General features: G+C 41.7%; 1 protein-coding gene and 1 non-coding gene across 5 annotated transcripts in view; both read left to right on the top strand.

The window, feature by feature from the left end:
- The window catches only part of BEST3 (bestrophin 3), a 39622-nt gene extending 23972 nt beyond the window's left edge, over positions 1–15650 (top strand). For all 4 annotated transcript variants that reach the window (XM_069975088.1, XM_069975069.1, XM_069975078.1 and 1 more), the window contains 7 exons: positions 5992–6225; positions 10790–10944; positions 11029–11106; positions 11187–11339; positions 11728–11808; positions 12078–12229; positions 14742–15650. In XM_069975088.1, coding sequence (XP_069831189.1) covers positions 5992–6225; positions 10790–10944; positions 11029–11106; positions 11187–11339; positions 11728–11808; positions 12078–12229; positions 14742–15573 — 1685 coding nt within the window. In that variant the 3' untranslated portion in view covers positions 15574–15650. The remainder of the gene's footprint in view (positions 1–5991; positions 6226–10789; positions 10945–11028; positions 11107–11186; positions 11340–11727; positions 11809–12077; positions 12230–14741) is intronic.
- Positions 12468–12662, top strand: LOC138780400 (U2 spliceosomal RNA). The gene has a single exon (XR_011361261.1). It is a non-coding gene; the product is annotated as a U2 spliceosomal RNA (small nuclear RNA).
- Positions 15651–18917: the final 3267 nt, after the last annotated feature.

Raw genomic sequence — 18917 nt, 5'->3', positions numbered from 1 at the left:
TTACTGGGCCTATTCCACGGCCTGATGATCGTTGAGCGAGGGCTGCAAGGACATCGTTACCGATGTCCTTGCAGCCCTTGCAGCATCATACATTACCTGGCTGCAGGGCTTGTCCTCCGCTCCGTCTCCTCCCCGGGTCCCCCGCGCTCTATCTTCTGAATGGCCGGTCAGCTGACAGGCCACACTCAGCCAATCACAGGCCGCGGCGGTCCCGGCCTGTGATTGGCTGAGCGCTCCATCAGCTGACCGGCCATTCAGAAGATAGAGCGCGCAGGACCCGGGGATGAAGACAGCGCGGAGAAGAAGCCCTGCAGCCAGGTAATGTATGATGCTGCCGTTTCTTCTCAAATCGTCGGTCGCCCGCCGCGCATCGCTATTCAACCGTAGCGATGCGCGGTGGGGGAACGATGATTTTAGGTTTGGCCCTAAATGAACGATCAGCCGATGATACGATCATCGGCTGATTGTTCTCACTATTTACCGAACTATAATCGGCCGAAACGGGCCAAATGGTCCCGATCTGGCCGATTATCGTTACTGTGGAATAGGGCCCTTAGGCAAAGAGATGTCCCTTCAAGTCAAGTCTCGCTCAGTCAAGGAGCCTTAAAACATTGACTGGGGATTTTATGCCAAGCCAAACTATCTCTCCAAAAGGAAAGATTTCCCATCTGCAGATAGCTATTTCGGGTTTTTGACCCTCATCAGTGCAGAGCAACGTGTTGGCTGGCTAGTGAGAGGTCTCTTTGCCTAAGAGGTATGAGAGCTACTTTGCATATTCTTTCTTCCCAGAATTCCTAGTGGAGCAGCAATGGTCTGTAAGTCTCCACACGTCCTTGAGACGGGCTCTCCTTAAGGAGAGTCATTACCCCTTTGACCCACGTCAATAGACCTCTCACTAGCCAGCCAACACCCTGCTCTGCACTGATGAGGGTCAAAAACCCAAAATAGCTATCTGCAGATGGGAAATCTTTCCTTTTGGAGAGATAGTTTGGCTTGGCATAAAATCCCCAGTCAATGTTTTAAGGCTCCTTGACTGAGCAAGACTTGACTTGAAGGGACATCTCTTTGCCTAAGAGGTGTGAGAGCTACTTTGCATATTCTTTCTTCCCAGAATTCCTAGTGGAGCAGCAATGGTCTGTAAGTCTCCACACGTCCTTGAGACGGGCTCTCCTTAAAGAGAATCACGGAAGAAATTTAAAAAATTTTTATTTTCTAATTCAATGTAATTATTTATTTAATTAACATTTGTAAATACTTTTATTTATTTTTTCGGCCGCGTTTTTGTTTTATTCACTTTTTAATTCACTGTCTCGCGCCGGCTCTTTTCAAAAGAGCCGGCTCGAGACAGGAAGCTCCCGTCATCCACAGCGGCAGCAATGCCGGCCGCCGCCATCTTGATTACGTCATTTGCGTTCCAGTGGTGGAACGCAAGTAGCGTAATCAAGATGGCGGCGGCCGGGCCGAACAAGAGGAACAGGTATAGTATAAGATACAGACTGCAACAGCAGTCTGTATCTTCATTTTGTCTATTTATGAAGATACAGACTGCCTTTGCAGTCTGTATCTTATACTTTACCTGATCCTCTTGTCCGTTGCAGTCTGATGCCGGGCGGCGCCATCTTGAATACGTCACTTGCGTTCCAGCGGTGGAACGCAAGCGACGTAATCAAGATGGCGGCGCCGGCCTTGCTGCAGCAAACAAGAGGAACAGGTAAAGTATAAGATACAGACTGCAAAGGCAGTCTGTATCTTCATAAATAGACTGCCTTTACAGTCTGTAGCTTATACTTTACCTGATCCTCTTGTTCGGTGCTGGAAGGCCGGGCGACGCCATCTTGAATACGTCACTTGCGTTCCAGCGGTGAAACGCAAAGTGACGTCATCAAGATGGCGGCGCCCGGCCTTCGTTCAGCAAGCAAGAGAATTGGGTAAAGGGATAAGATACAGACTGCACAGGCAGTCTGTATCTTCTTAGATAGACTTAGGGAGAGATTTCCTTTGATAATAGGGATAGTGATTTTTAGGTGATTGGTCCTCTTTAAGGAGAGTCATTACCCCTTTGACCCACCTTCTTTAAATAAACAAACACAAATCCAAAAAGCAGCATTAGAGGAGGCCCAGGGACACAGGGGTTAAAAACACTTGGAGGAAACAACTAAAGCCCCAATTACACAGGGCAACATAGAGGAGCTCTCTGTACTCCTTTGCTCCTCATTCCCCTCTCACTGCCGTTGCTATTACACGCGCCGGCAGCGAGCAGGTAAGTCCAGGGGGGGGGGGCTGCGGGAGGTGCGAAGGGGCTGCCTGGGTGACCACTACAAAGCAAAACTGATCTGTGCTCATCTCCCTCAGGCTGCCGACTCCGTGCAGAGGTAGGATACCACCTGGAAAACATACAGTAGATACAGATATAGCTATAGTGCTTTTATTTTTCCATCCACAGGCCATGTAAAAGCTTGGTTTTTTTTCAGGATGAAGCATACTTTGTAAACTGACATAATATCTTTATTCTATACGTCAATCGGAATACAAAAATATGTTTTCATAGCTTTTCTAATTTTTTTTATATTTTTTACAGCCCTATTTTTTTTTTTGCAAATAATTATTTTTTAAAAAGGCCAGATTATGACTTTTATAACTGCTTTCCTTTTTCACCTACGGGGCTGTATAAGGTGTTTTTTTTTTTTTTTTTTTACACTTTTTAAATCCCCCGGGGCACTATTAAATACAATCATTGGATTACTGTTTAATGCTTATGCCATTGCATAGCATTGATTAGTATTATCAGCACTCCTCTCATAGAACCTGCCTCTGGCGGTCAGTCACACTGGGGGGGTCCCAATCGGTCAGTCACAGAAGCTGCTCCTGTCACTTACAGTTAAACGCTGTGATCACAGCAATTAAGGGGTTAATGATGGACTGCATCGTAATTGCTGATGCCTGTCATTAAAGAGAACCTGTCACCGGGACCCGGACACAGAGCCCGCCCGACCCCCCAATGCAGCCCCCTGATACGTACCCTTTCCGGCAAGTCCCACTCCTGGAGCCGGTCCCGGGAGTTGGGTCCGATGCCCATAGAGAATGACGGCTCCATTCATTCTCTATGGGCATCGGACTCATCTCAGCAGCGCGCGCACGGCTTCGGGTGCTGATATCTTCGTCTCAGGACCGGCTCCAGGAACGGGACTCGTCGGAAAGGGTAAGTATCTGGGGGCTGCACCGGGGGGGTCGGGCGAGCTCGGTGCCCGCGTCCCCGGTGACAGGTTCCCTTTAATGATGAGGGCCCAGCTGCTGATAGCAGCCGGTCCTCACCTGTTATGAAGTGAACTCCGCTTCATAGCGCCGTAGCTAATAATGAAGTATGGGTACGGCAAGGGTCATCTTGTCACAGGCACCCATTTCATACCCATATGCCATGGGTTGTTTAGGGGTTAATAACATTATACCTATGCAACATTACACACACTGGCCCAGATTTATCAATCTGTCTGAGACAAAGTCATGTCTGATTTTTTGTCTCAGCAACTAATCACAGCTCATTCTGAGAAACAAACGTATTCGCAAAGAACAATGCTCGTATGGCATAATATAGACACAAACACATTTAAAACAACTTTGATAAATTGATAAATCTGGACTATTATATGAGACTGATCATTTTCATATTATTTTCTCTTAAACAGAAGCAACATCCACAATATTCACTAGAGGGCAGTCCAGATCACATCCTGGCTGTATGTACCATAAGTTCTCAATCTGATCTATCTATCTATCTATTTATCTGTCTATCTATCAGTATCCATCATTGGATGTGTACACTGGAGGTACATAATTTTTTGGTATATGTTCTCTTTGTTCAGTTTAGTTTGTGGTATACATACACCTTGTTAAATATAAGCAGTGACCAGGGAGATGCAGAGAAGCTGCAGGTTTGTCATTATAAGCCTTTTCAATGTCAGATTACCATACTCCTAGTGCCACTCAGTTGGCAGGAGTCACAATGGTCAGACCTTCACTGATCACATATTAAATAAGAAGCCTAATTCACCTGCCTTATTCACCTTCCATTCTGATGCTCATGGAATGTATGGAAATGCCCACTGCGCTAATCACTGGTTGAAGTGGGCACTTTCAGTGGTGAAGGTTGAGATCAGTGCGGACCCAGTAAGTGTTAGAACAGACTTGTTAAGGCCATTTTTTAAAGTCAAAACAAAGCGATTAGCCATTAAACGAGCAAACACTCGTTCATTGGCTGATCACTGAACCCTGAGTAGTTCACAACACTTTACCAAGTTGGCTAGCTGCAACACTTAACCTTTCTGCACAGCACTGCAACCTCATTGGAGAACCTCTAAAACTGATTAAAACCACTGATGGAAACTGTTGTGGGCTATTGTAAAGTTTTGTGCAAGACAAATAGAAAAGTAAAGGTTATGTTAGCTTTGTGGCCAGGGCTGTATTTACAGCTTGTGCTGCCATTGGCACACAGAATGAATAGACCCCCCTCCCCCCATTATTAATATACCAAAGTAGAGGGTTTAACCTGTCAATAGCATATATGAAAACGGGGGTGCTACTCTGAGTCTCAAATTAAGACCAGAATACCAAGAACCAGAAAGGGCAAAAAGAAGAGTGCAGCCCCCCACCCCAAAATAATCAATTAATAATACAATATATTTTTTTAACGATAATGAAGAAAAAGTAGCTGCATTTACCATTTAGTTGATAGCAGATTCCTTTATTCACAAAGACATAAGCAGAAAAGGTGCAGAAAACGTAAGGGCAGACACTAGCAAGGTGAAAGAGACAGGCTGTTTCACGCTTCAGAGTGCTTCTACGGACCTACTATAATAAAAAGACAATATTGTAACATATAATATGGCCAATAACAGTGCTATGATGTACAATAAGGCCAATAACCACTGTGTACTCACAGCAAATCAAGAAACAACAAAGGAAGAAATGCATAAATGTAGGTGTATAAAAAAAAACTGAAAAGAGACCACTGCACACAAATAAACCCCTCCAGAGTTTGCAGATAGACGCTCCCTGGACCAGACTTCATGAGCATCATCACCACCACACTGTGGTTATTGTCCTTATTGTACATCATAGCACTGTTATTGGCCATATTATATGTTACAGTATTGTTATTTTATTATAGTAGTTCTGTAGAAGAGTTCTGTAGAAGCACTCTGTAGCGCAAAACAGGCTGTCACTTCCACCTTGCTGGCGTCTGCCCTCACAATGTCCACACCTTGTCTGCTTATGTTTTTGTGAATAAAGGAATCTGCTATCAACTAAATGGTGAGTGTAGCTACTTTTTCTTCATTATCGATTCGTTGATAAAGAATTATTGTATGATTCATTGATTTTTTTTTGTGGGGTGCACTCTTCTTTGTGTGTTTTCTGGTTCTTGGTATTCTAGACCCCCCCATTATGGCGATTCCACAAGTGTCTGATTTTTTTTTTTGCATGCAGATTTGTCACAAATACACAGCAAAAATCGTGTTACATGCAGATTTTGTTGCACATTTTCATGAAATTGTGTGTGTGTGCGTGTCTGTTCACCACAAGAACAAGATTTAATATAGGTGATGACAATCTCTGTAGAACACAGTGGAAACAGGGAGAGTAAAGGAATACGTGAAACATAAGATGCAGGGCATGTAAGCTGAGTAAGAAAAAAATTCACAGATTGAAAAGTCGGCAAACTTGATATCTCCGCTAACATGAGAAGCATACAAATGATCAGAGAATTTCTCTAACCCATAACAAGTACACCAGTGACAGTGTTATCTTATCATTTGTTCCTTTGTTATTGATGTTCTAAAGAAACATATAGTGGCACAATGATACAAATGTATTACTAACAAACATTTCTGCTTTCTTTCTTTCTTTGCATCTTACTGATCATGACAATACATTTTCAGTTATACATTGCATAAACCACAAGTAGCAATTTGAAATCATATTTTTTTTGCCCTACAGGTTTTTATGTCACTCTTGTTGTGAATCGATGGTGGAATCAGTTTGTAAATCTTCCTTGGCCTGACCGACTTATGTTACTCATCTCCAGCAATGTGCATGGAAGTGATGAGTATGGACGACTACTTCGCAGGACACTTATGCGTTACGTAAATCTTACATCATTGCTCATCTTTCGCTCTGTTAGTACTGCAGTTTACAAAAGATTCCCAACTATGGACCATGTTGTGGAAGCAGGTATGAAAATATTCAATGACCACAAATTCTGTAAAGTAAAACTGTATGTTTAGTGTATAAATGTATAATTTAAAATGTATTAAAAAATTGTTATAGAAATTTTATATATACACTACCGTTCAAAAGTTTGGGGTCACATTGAAATTTTTTTAGGAAAAGCACTGTACTTTTCAATGAAGATAACTTTAAACTAGTCCTAACTTTAAAGAAATACACTCTATACATTGCTAATGTGGTAAATGACTATTCTAGGTGCAAATGTCTGGTTTTTGGTGCAATATCTACATAGGTGTATAGAGGCCCATTTCCAGCAACTATCACTCCAGTGTTCTAATGGTACAATGTGTTTGCTCATTGGCTCAGAAGGCTAATTGATAATTAGAAAACCCTTGTGCAATCATGTTCACACATCTGAAAACAGTCTAGCTCGTTACAGAAGCTACAAAACTGACCTTCCTTTGAGCAGATTGTGTTTCTGGAGCATCACATTTGTGGGGTCAATTAAACGCTCAAAATGGCCAGAAAAAGAGAACTTTCATCTGAAACTCGACAGTCTATTCTTGTTCTTAGAAATGAAGGCTATTCCATGCGAGAAATTGCTAAGAAATTGAAGATTTCCTACAACGGTGTGTACTACTCCCTTCAGAGGACAGCACAAACAGGCTCTAACTAGAGTAGAAAAAGAAGTGGGAGGCCGCGTTGCACAACTAAGCAAGAAGATAAGCACATTAGAGTCTCTATTTGAGAAACAGACACCTCACAGGTCCCCAACTGGTATCTTCATTAAATAGTACCCGCAAAACACCAGTGTCAACATCTACAGTGAAGAGGCGGCTGCAGGATTTTGGGCTTTAGGGCAGAGTGGCAAAGAAAAAGCCATATCTGAGACTGGCCAATAAAAGAAAAAGATTAAGATGGGCAAAAGAACACAGACATTGGACAAAGGAAGACTGGAAAAAAGTGTTGTGGATGGATGAATCCAAGTTTGAGGTGTTTGGATCACAAAGAAGAACGTTTGTGAGACGCAGAACAAATGAAAAGATGCTGGAAGAATGCCTGACGCCATCTGTTAAGCATGGTGGAGGTAATGTGATGGTCTGGGGTTGCTTTGGTGCTGGTAAGGTGGGAGATTTGTACAGGGTAAAAGGGATTCTGAATAAGGAAGGCTATCACTCCATTTTGCAACGCCATGCCATACCCAGTGGACAGCGCTTGATTGGAGCCAATTTCATCCTACAACAGGACAATGACCCTAAACACACCTCCAAATTGTGCAAGAACTATTTACAGCAGAAGCAGCAGCTGGTATTCTATCGGTAATGGAGTGGCCAGCGCAGTCACCAGATCTGAACCCCATTGAGCTATTGTGGGAGCAGCTTGACCGTATGGTACGCCAGAAGTGCCCATCCAACCAATCCAACTTGTGGGAGCTGCTTCTAGAAGCGTGGGGTGCAATTTCTCCAGCTTACCTCAACAGATTAATAGCTAGAATGCCAAAGGTGTGCAATGCTGTAATTGCTGCAAAAGGAGGATTCTTTGACAAAAGCAAAGTTTGTTGTAAAAACAATGTTATTTCAAATACAAATCATTATTTCTAACCTTGTCAATGTCTTGACTCTATTTTCTATTCATTTTACAACATATGGTGGTGAATAAGTGTGACTTTTCATGGAAAACACAAAATTGTTTGGGTGACCCCAAACTTTTGAACGGTAGTGTACCTTCTGGGCCATATAAAGGCTTTAGGAAAGAAGAATAGAACAGTGATCTTCAAGCAGGTACTATAATTCAATAAACGTGAGATGGTGGCGGGCACAGCATATAATAATAGTACACTAGAGGTGCGAACAGCAAGTCTATAAAAACAATCTTGAACAAAAAAGGGAAACGCAACTAGGCTATATACGGAAATTGCACACTCAAAAAGACTTATACAAATCTACAAATCTTTATTAATGCACTAACATCGAAAGAAAGTTAAAAACAATTAAAAAAGGGGTTAGAAAACAGCCACCATTAATCCACAAGTACACCCTCAATACTTAGAGCAACAAGTAATATACCAGGTTGGTTAACCCCTTTAAGACTGAGGCCATTGATGCACGGATGTCCGGATCAAATTAATGCAATGTTCCTTCCCGCCTTCTAAGAGCAATAGTGCTTTTATTTTTCCACCTACAGGGCTGGTTGGAGAGTCATTTTTTGTGCCATGATCTCTAGTTTTTATTAATATCATATTGGTGTAAGAGACAAATTTTGATTATTTTTTATTTCGGTTACAAACCCACTTGCCGGATCTGCAGCGAGTCTACTTGCTGCGTTTTTGCAGGGAGACTCGCTGCAGATCCCGGCCCTATACTTTCAATAGCAGAGAAACTCGCAGCAGGGATGTACATCCCTGCTGCGATTTTGTCTGCAGCCCGCCCCATTTACCCCCCCGGCCGCCGGACATTATACATTACCCGGTCCCCGTTCCTGCTTGCTTCGGGGCTCCCCGTGTCTTCACGGCCCGCCCGGCCAATCAGTGCGCTGCGGCGGGGCAGCGCACTGATTGGCCGGGCGGAACGTGCCGGGAGCCGCTGAGGCAAGCAGGAGCCGGGATCAGGTAATGTATATCCTGCTCGCCCCCCTGCAGCCCCGATCGCCCCCAGCCCCCGGCCGCACGATAGCCCCGCAGCCCCCAGCCGCACGATCGCCCCCGGCCGCACGATCGCCTGCAGCCCCGCAGCCCCCGGCCGCACGATCGCCCCCAGCCCCGCAGCCCCCGGCCGCACGATCGTGCGGCCAGGGGCTGTGGGGCTGGGGGCGATCGTGCGGCCGGGGGCGATCGTGCGGCCGGGGGCTGGGGGCGATCATGCGGTCGGGGGCTGCAGGGCTGGGGGCGATCGTGTGGCCGGGGGCTTCAGCGGCTCCCGGAACGTTCCGCCTGGCCAATCAGTGCGCTGCCCCGCCGCAGCGCACTGGTTGGCCGGGCGGGCCGTGAAGACACCGGGAGCCCCGAAGCAAGCAGGAACGGGGCCGGGTAATGTATAATGTCCGGCGGCCGGGGGGTTAATGGGGCGGGCTGCAGACAAAATCGCAGCAGGGATGTACATCCCTGCTGCGAGTTTCTCTGCTATTGAAAGTATAGGGCCGGGATCTGCAGCGAGTCTCCCTGCAAAAACGCAGCAAGGAGACTCGCTGCAGATCCGGCAAGTGGGTTTGTAACCTTAATCATTTAATAATAATCTATTTAATAATTTTTTATTATTTTTTCTGATATATAATTTAAAAAAAAAAATCAGCAATCCTGGTGTTATTGTTTTTGTTTACCCCGTTCTCCATGCGGGAACAATGATGTTATATTTTAATAGATCGGAAAACTCCACTCATTACGATATATAATGTTTATTTTTTTATTTTATTTTTTTAATATTTTTATAATGGGCAAGGAGGTTTTTTAAACTTTTATTAAGAGGGGGGTTTATAAGGGGTTTTTAAATACTTTAAAAAACTTTTTGATTACACTTTTTTAACACTTTTTTCACTTTAAAACATAGAGTGCATATACTGATCTATGCTATGCCACAGCATAGCATTCATCATTATTATCAGCAATCTATGCATAGAGCCTGCCTTAGAGCAGACTCTATACATAGATCGCCCATCTGACGGGACGGAGGTAAGCGGCTTTCCCCCACCTGTTGGTACAAGTACAAATATTACTTTTTATTTATTCATGTAAACTTCTCATGGATAAAGTCATGTGGGTGGTCTACTTAGTGATTGACAGCTCTTTCTATATGCATACTATATGCCCAGAATGAGCAGAGATTTACATGTATATAAAACAAGATTTACTACGGATATAAGTCTGATCATCTCCTCCTGCTCTATAACATACTGCCTGCAGATTGGATGACATTTCCACTGTTAAAGATTCTCTTTAATTAGTAAAGATAAGTCTATGCATTCCCAAGGACACATGCTGATGACACATTTTAGTAATAGTGATTACAGTTGGTGATGAGCAAATTTAAGCTGGGTTCACACTACATATATTTCAGTCAGTATATTTCAGTCAGTATTGCAACCAAAACCAGGAGTGGATTAAAAACACAGAAAGGATCTGTTCACACAATGGTGAAATTGAGTGGATGGCCGCCATATAACAGTAAATAACTGCCATTATTTCAATATAACAGCCATTGTTTTAAAATAACAGCAAATATTTGCCATTAAATGGCAGCCATCAACTCAATTTCAACATTGTGTGAACAAATCCTTTCTGTGTTTTTAATCCACTCCTGGTTTTGGTTGCAATACTGACTGAAATATACTGACTGAAATATACGTAGTATGAACATAGCCTTAGGCTGTATCCATGTTTTCCTGGCAGCCCCAGGGTTGCATCCAACTTCTCCAGCCGACGGGAGTCAAATGCTGAGCGATTGGTTCTGGTTGAGTCTGAACGAGTGGCAAGTTTGCTCATCAGTATGTGAGATCTTAAATGATTTACTCATTGCAGTAACCTAAACACATTCCTTGTTATTGTTCATAGTTTTGTCCTATTCTCTCTAAACAGGATTCATGACATCAGATGAAAGAAAAATATTTGATAACCTTCAATCTCCACATCTTAAATATTGGGTGCCAGTTGTTTGGTTTGGAAATTTAGCTTCAAAGGCCAGGACTGAAGGGAGAATTCGTGACAGTGTTGACCTACAAATAATGTTAAATGTAAGTACATTGGGGGGTTTCTGTTCTGCTTTAGGAAATAAATAAAAATATAGTTATATATAATTATTGTGTTCGTTATCACAGGAGATGAACCGGTATAGGTCCTGGTGTGGTCTCCTTTTTGGTTATGACTGGGTTGGTATTCCTCTGGTGTATACACAGGTACGTTAATGTTTTGCATTTATTAAAATATCAGTATGCGTAAAGATTGCCCATGAAACCCATACATGTTTCTTTTCCAGGTAGTGACACTGGCTGTATATACATTCTTTTTTGCTTGCATAATTGGTCGCCAGTTCTTAGACCCTTCACAATCGTATGCAGGACATGATCTGGATCTCTACATTCCCGTGTTTACTCTCCTCCAGTTCTTTTTCTATGCAGGATGGTTAAAGGTAAACCTATCTGAATAAAGTGGGTATAAATAAATAGTTTCAGAGCACATATTTGAGAAGACTTATGAATGGGTGCATAATATATAAATTAAGGGGGGAATGTATTATCTTTGCAATCTTTTATCTTTTTATCAATTATTATACACTGTGCATTTTTTTGCCTAAAACAGCTTGGCTAAAAAACTACACTAGTGTAGCAGTGAAGTACGTTGTTTTTTTTTTGCAAAAATTTTAAATTCACACATCATAAATCAGCCGAAAAAGGTATCTAATCTGAAACTATGCCACCTCCAAGCCCCCCCCCCCAAAAAAAAAGACATGTAGAACTAAATACACATGCCTCTTAATGTTCAGAAATGTACGTCTGCTTTGGTTGTTTTGGTTACAGGTAGCTGAACAACTCATTAACCCATTTGGTGAAGATGATGATGACTTCGAGACTAACTGGTGCATAGATAGAAATTTACAGGTTAGTTCTTCCACAACTGTAAAATGTAATTATAATTTAAGCACTAAAAATGTAAAGTTGTAAAGTCCAAAAAAATTGCTCTATGGGACTGTGTATGGGTTTGGCAAGTTTGTATGGGCTCCCCTCTGTTAAAGTAAGTTATCGCATAGTTTTACTTCGTAGGAAATAGGGGGAAAACACATTAGTCATAGCATGTTCCACTGTGGACTGTTTTAGGAGATTAGTGCTAAACTGGTACATTGACTAAAATAGATTGATTTATATTTTAGGTTTCCCTCTTGGCTGTAGATGAAATGCATATGAACTTACCAAAGATGACTAGAGACATCTACTGGAATGACACTGATCTACGACCACCATACACACTGGCAGCAGCTGACTACTGTATTCCTTCATTTTTGGGATCAACAGTTCAATTGGGGTAACTTATTTCTTGATTCTATATTTACATAGTATCTATTATATCACTGCATTTATGACTTCTATCTCTACATTTAGGTATACATACAACCCAGTATTACCTAAAAAAGGTTCAGTTTCTATATGGTTCAGTTTACCAGTTTCTGTAAAAATTTATTTTGATACGAGTACCAAGATGTGGCCACAACTTTCCATGATAGATGATACTTTGTAATGAATGAGCCAGAAAATAATAGACTATCACTTTGCAGCTTTTTGGCTAAGATCAAGTGTCGTATCTATTCTAATTTTGAGTTTAATATCTGATACATGTCCTATCTGAGGACCATATAATAGATGGATTTTTTAGAACAGGGACATGGAAAATGAGCATTCTCTGTCCTCTCCAGGCATTGACCTGGTATTGCAGTGCTTCTACGTTCGGTACAAAAAAAAAAAAAAAAAAGACCAAGCAGTAGTGTCAGTAGTTTCATAGTACAATCATCTTGTAAATCATTACCTTTGAGACTAATGTACTGTACTATAGAGGTATAATAACACTTCTGCCATTCTTTGAATGTACCTTAATTGAGGTGACAAGCAACAGAAATGCCTGAAAATCAACAGGTTTAGTATAAAACATAATGTTTATTTCAGCAGTGTCACACCAGTGCTAAAAAAACAACAAAAACATTTTGGACCCTAGGAGTAAGAGCAAGAAGGGTCCAAACTGCATTGGTTGTTAGCATGTCAATGTTTTACCTGTTGTGATAATGACAGTATTTTAAACTAAGGCTGGGTACACACTACATTTTTGCAATCCATTTTTTTCATCCGTTTTGCAAAAAACGGATGGAAAAATGGATACATTTGTGTGCATCTGTTTTGATGCGTTTTTCCATTGACTTCCATTATAAAAAAAGGATCAAAACGCATCCGTTGTTTTTTTTTTACGTACACAAAAATAATGTTAAGTTCATTTTTGTGTACATTAAAGAAAAACGTATGCGTTTTGATCCGTTTTTCTTATAATGGAAGTTAGTGCAAAAACGGATCAAAAGGGATGCACACAAATCTGTTTTCCCATCGATTTTTTGCAAAAACGGATGAAAAAAACCTAGTGTGAACCCAGCCTTACTTGGAATTGCTGAAGTACCTGTTCCTTGTTGCAGATAAATGTGTCTGCCTGCTCATCCATGTATTTCATCACATCATGTGGTCACGCTGGAGAAGTGTTTTAATCCAGCGAACCTTATGTACAGCTTTATGTGCAGAGATAAAGCCGTTGACAGCATGAAACATTACAACAATATTTTATTTAGTTCTTGAAAAGGATTTAGTGGAATAAACATGGTGATGTGCACTACTTTCCTTACTCTGTGTCTTTGAGACTTGGATAGACTTGCAATGGGAGTCGATAATAGACTCTAATGGGAGTCGATAATGGACACTAAGCATGAACTTCTCCTAACTCATTTATATGTTTATATGCTTATCTGTAGAGACAGAGTAAGGGTACTATTAGACGGGCCGATAGGGGCCCGATAATAAATGTAAACGAGCGTTGATTGACTAGATCGGCGCTTGTTTACAGGGCCTATTACACGGCCCAATAATTGTTTAACAAGGGCTGCAGGGACATTGTTACTGATGTCCTTGCAGCCCTTGCTAAACTGGTATACATTACCTGTCCCGGGTTCAGGGCTCCGCCTGCTCCTCTTCTCCCCGGGTCCCGCCCTCTGCAGCTTCAGAGCGGCCTGTCTTAGCTGACAGGCCACTCAGCCAATCACTGGCCGCGGCGGTCCCGGCCTGCGACCGGCTGAGCGGCCGCAGGCAGCTAACAGGCCACTCTGGAGCTGCAGGATGCGGGACCCGGGGAGAAGAGGAGCAGGAGTAGCCCTGGATCATGGATAGGTAATGTAGTCTTTTGCAAATCGTTAGCCGTGGACGCGCACTGCTATTAGACGTAGAGGTACGCGGTTGGTGGCTGTCAATTATTGGTCTGAACCTAAATCAGCGGTCAGCCGATGACAACGATCATCGGCTGATCGTTGTGTTTATTACACGGAACAATAATCGGACGGATAGGGCCGATTATTGTTCTGTGTAATAGTATCCTAAAGGGTTATTAACAAACAGCAACTCTTTGCTCTAGCAGACTTGGGCCATGTACAAACCACATTTGGATGGCAGGAAATACTACACTCCAGAAATGTTGGGCTGGCTATAGCTCGCCATGACAAAATTAGCTGTTTGCTGAGGTGTCAGATGTAAGATCCTTGGCAAATAGCTGATTGCTATTGTGACTCCAATACAAAAGGGGTTGTCTTTAATGAGGTGTTTTGTTGTCTATAGTTACTTCTACTCCTGCCACTCTCCTTTAAGCATTAGTATTCCAGTGACTACAAGAAATAATGGAGGATCTCAAGAAAAAAAAGGCAGAGAAAGGATATGACAAATAGGATTGCAATTGTGAATTACAATTGTTGGTATACTAATGTACAGAACTATTTTCTGCTTTTTACATCTTGTAGACTTCTACGGGAAGACTGGCTTCTTGATGAAGAAAAGCACAGGCGACAGCCTTCTGTTATAAGAAGAGTAAAAAGGTTTTTAAGTGTTCATGAACATCCCGAGTCTCCTATCAGATCTACATTTAGTCGACAAGGAAGCGATGCATCAAATATGTTTTTTCCTGTTGAACCCAGCCACATTGGTAGCTACCATGAAATGCCTTCTCGAAGACCCCACCTATTACATGTTAAAAGACGTGAATCGGCTCCTAAGGCAGATTTAAGTGTTATTCGGGAATCCAGCAGGTCAGATGTATCAGACAGGCAGCCTTCTACTGACAGTAACAATACACCTAGCTCACCTCTACAAGTGCCCCAAGTTGTGGTTACTACAGCTGCTGAAACCGTACTACAGAGTAACAGCCAGCAGCAGTCAACGACTTCTCACAGCAACACATATAAAGAGGAAAAGGACGATCCCAGTCAGCGTGGTGAGAAACAAAATGAACAGCAGCCTACTGAGCTTCTTTCTATAGAGAATGACCAAGAAGTAAGTGTAGAAAAGCAGAATACAGAAAAGGCGACAAAAGAAAAGCAGAAGCCTTCCCACAGGTGGAGTGAAACAGTGTTCCCAACACAAAATAGTCTTTTAGGTGCACAACCACCAAGGACATCATTACAAAATATCTCTCTGTCTTTGACATTACCAAATGAAGCTGCTGAACAAGAAAACAGCTTCGCTGTAAACAGACCGCAAGGTCAGTCTGAGGAACTGATGAATTTACTAGAACATATCAATGCCAAAGAAACTGATATAGTAGAATTTCACGATGAAAAGAAAGAAACTATGTAGAACACTGTGGTTGATAAAGGACAGTTTGGTTACTCCAAAACCTTAATAAAGAGAGGAGAGGTTTTTACGCACAAACAGATTTTGAGTATTAAAGTGATTCTTTATCATTTCTGTAAAGGTATGCATTTATACATGTCCCAAGATACAGCCGTGTTGTACATTTTTGGTGTAACAGAGGGTGGCCCTTTGCATATCTATGTTGGCCCTGGCCCATCCATGTATTCTATGGTAAGCCATTCATGTGAATGTCTGGTATGTGATACATACATCCAAAGCAGGTTTGATGCTACTAAAAATAGCATTAGTCAAACCTGTTAGAGGAAATTTCAAGGCTTGTGACCAGAGGTTGAAAAGAGAAAAGAGTGACGGCTTGCTTTAGTTCTATGATATTATAAGGACTGAGTCGAAGTCAAGCTGTCTGATGCAATTCACGTTCCAAACTGCTGACACTGCTAGATAGCTGTTACGTCAAGGAGACATATGGTATCTTTCATACATCCATTCATACTCCAGGAAAATGCTTTAATTCTCCAGTGAAAAGTGTGAGAGGTTTTCCCAAGCTTCTGGTCTTCTGAGGGTTGTAACACCTCCTACCCTCCATCCCTGATCCTGCTGGAAGCCAAGCTAGTAGGTAACTGTCAGTCAAGCAGGGTCAGGAAAGGTAGCTAAGAGGTATTCCAACTTTCAGGAGATCAGGAGCTTGTGAAAGCTTGGGACATTTTGGAGAATAACTGGAGAATAAAAACATTTTCTATGTTCTGGAAGCACAAATGAATATATGAAAGGTACCATGTGTCCCCTTGACCTAACATATATCTTCAGTTTCGAATGTGAGTTGCATTTTTTTTTAAATGTGCCTTTCAAAGCTTACTACAGAATAAAATTTGGAGTTCTTTTAGTTATTTGTGCATTACCTCCATCCTGCTGCACACAGTCATAGAGTACTTTATCCTCAGTTCAGTATGTTTCTTTCAGTGACAATGAGTTGACCAAAACATAAGCATTCCATGTAAAACTAGGGCCAAGATTGTTTCCTTTTAGGGCTACTGTCGACTCTTTGGAATGCACTGACTGTTCTTTAGGCCCTGTGTTGCCCTCAGCTCTATCTCTACTGTACACAGAGCCCAGAAAAAGCTTCACTCTACAGAGATGAGAAACTATCATTTCTGTGGAATAGTCACCTCAGGATCGGGGTCACAGCAGAAACAGTGCAGGGCTTTCATAAAGGCTTAGATTAATTCTTAAAACAAGTTAATGTTAGCACTTATGTAAAAGTATGAAATTCTTGTATTGAAGTCATCCATACTCTTCCCCTTCATCAACATCTTCTCCCCTTCCTTAGTTGATTTGAAGGTCTTTTTTAAAGGGAACCTGTCAGCTGGGATGACAGCGCCGAACCTGCCCGACCCCCCAGTGGAGCCTCGGATACTTACTCTTTCCTGCAAGTCCTGCTCCTGGAGCCGGTCCCAGGCTCCAGTCATTCTCTGTGGGCATCGGACTCATCTAAGGTAATTAGTATACAGTGCGCGCTCACCTTCCGGTGCCAATATCTCCATTCAGGGACCCGGTCTAGGGGCGGGACTTGCAGGAAAGGTCCTCTTTAACCATAGTTACTATGCATCTATGCCAAAAGTTAGACCCCAACCAATCTAATATCAATTGGCTATCCTAAGGGCCATCAATCTTAAAAGAAGGAAAAACCCTATAATAATATGGGGATCCATCCATTATTTTATAATAAGCAAAGAGAAAAGGGGTACAGTAGTTTGTATGGGTATGCTCACATGCATAATTTAGACTAGGCAAATCCAATGTGGCTTTTATGATAACTAGCAGAATTTTGCTGGTAAAACTTGTATTTTCTCATTGAGTTGCACATGGATTAGCTCATGTTCAATTTAGTTAAAGAGGTATTCCAGGCAAATGGTATTGATTGCCCTTTTCTCAGGATAGGCTATCAATAGCTGATTCAAAGTGCTGACAGCTGTGACCCCTGCCAGTCAGCTGTAAACAATAGCCAAGATATATCAATCTGTGTGAAACAAAAACTGGTTGAATTTGCCCATAGCAACCAATCACAGATCAGCTTTCATCTTACCAGAGCTTGTTATGTTATGAATAGGTTCGGTTACTGATCTGAGACTGCTTGCTATGGATAAATTACATCAGTTTTTGTTTCCTACTGATTGGCCCTAGAATCCTCAACGATCGAGAAGAAAGGACGACAATACCATTTCCCTGGAAATCCTTTATGCTAATACATTAATGCTAATACATTGCACAATACATGACAATAATGCTGTGGAAAATAAGAATGCTGTGTTCTTCAGGAGGATAAATGTATAGAATCCAATCCTCAATTCAACCAGAACTCACACCTCAACTTAACCAGAATTTACATCATATGAATGTGGCCTAATATAACCTCAAGAAAATCCCATCCTGTTCTATATAACAGATTATATGCTTTTAGTTAAGTATTAAGAAAAATTTTTGTTTCTCCATTCTAAACATAACTTCATGGATGTTAAGCATATTCATAGCTGTTTTTTAAAGGACTCCTTTAGTGGTCATTGTTGTTTCAACAAACTTTGTATAAATCAAAAGTACAAGCAAATAAGAAACTCTGTAATAAATCTTATTGAAGCGTGCCTCCTTTTTTCCCCATATCAGACTCATTTTCTTTTACACCCCACCATTACTCAAAAAAAAAAAAAAAAATAGCACAAATCTGTCTTGAGATTTGAGATGAGCAACGCGGGCTTCGTATAGCTTGATATGATGCTAAGCGATAGGCTTTGAATCCTGCTGTCTGCCTGCTTCATGAAGAAGGCGGAGCTTACACTGCTATTTACTGTTCTATAACTTTGTCTATGCTACTGCTGCTCCCCAGAGTGTGGCAAAGAGATATAGGGGAACAGTAGCACCTTTTCTGCTACAGAGCAGAAATCTAGTAAAATGCACTACACAAGTTATACAATGGTCCAAAACTCATGTATACACACAGGACCGCTAAAAATTACCTATGGCTTTAGTCGAAGTTATCTCAGTTCATATTGTCCTAAATATTTCTGACACATAACATTCATACTTTCAAATGTAAAAATTGATATGTAGTCTTTGTTTTCTTGGGTGCAGTTTGTGCCCTACCTGGATATTAGAACTGTTATTACTATACTGTAATTCATTGGAAAAAAAATACAATACTTCAGGACAGTTGTCATAATAACACTCATGGGCTTTTTTTTATCTACTAAAAATGGTTATCCAGGCTTAGAAAAAAATTGCCACTTTCTTTCAGAAACAGCAGCACACTTATCTTTGGTTTGGTTGTGGTTTTACAG

Source organism: Dendropsophus ebraccatus, chromosome 1, assembly GCF_027789765.1.
Source record: "Dendropsophus ebraccatus isolate aDenEbr1 chromosome 1, aDenEbr1.pat, whole genome shotgun sequence".
Classification (NCBI taxonomy): domain Eukaryota; kingdom Metazoa; phylum Chordata; class Amphibia; order Anura; family Hylidae; genus Dendropsophus; species Dendropsophus ebraccatus.
Note: the sequence above shows the minus strand (reverse complement) of the source record. Positions and strands in the feature narration are given on the sequence as shown.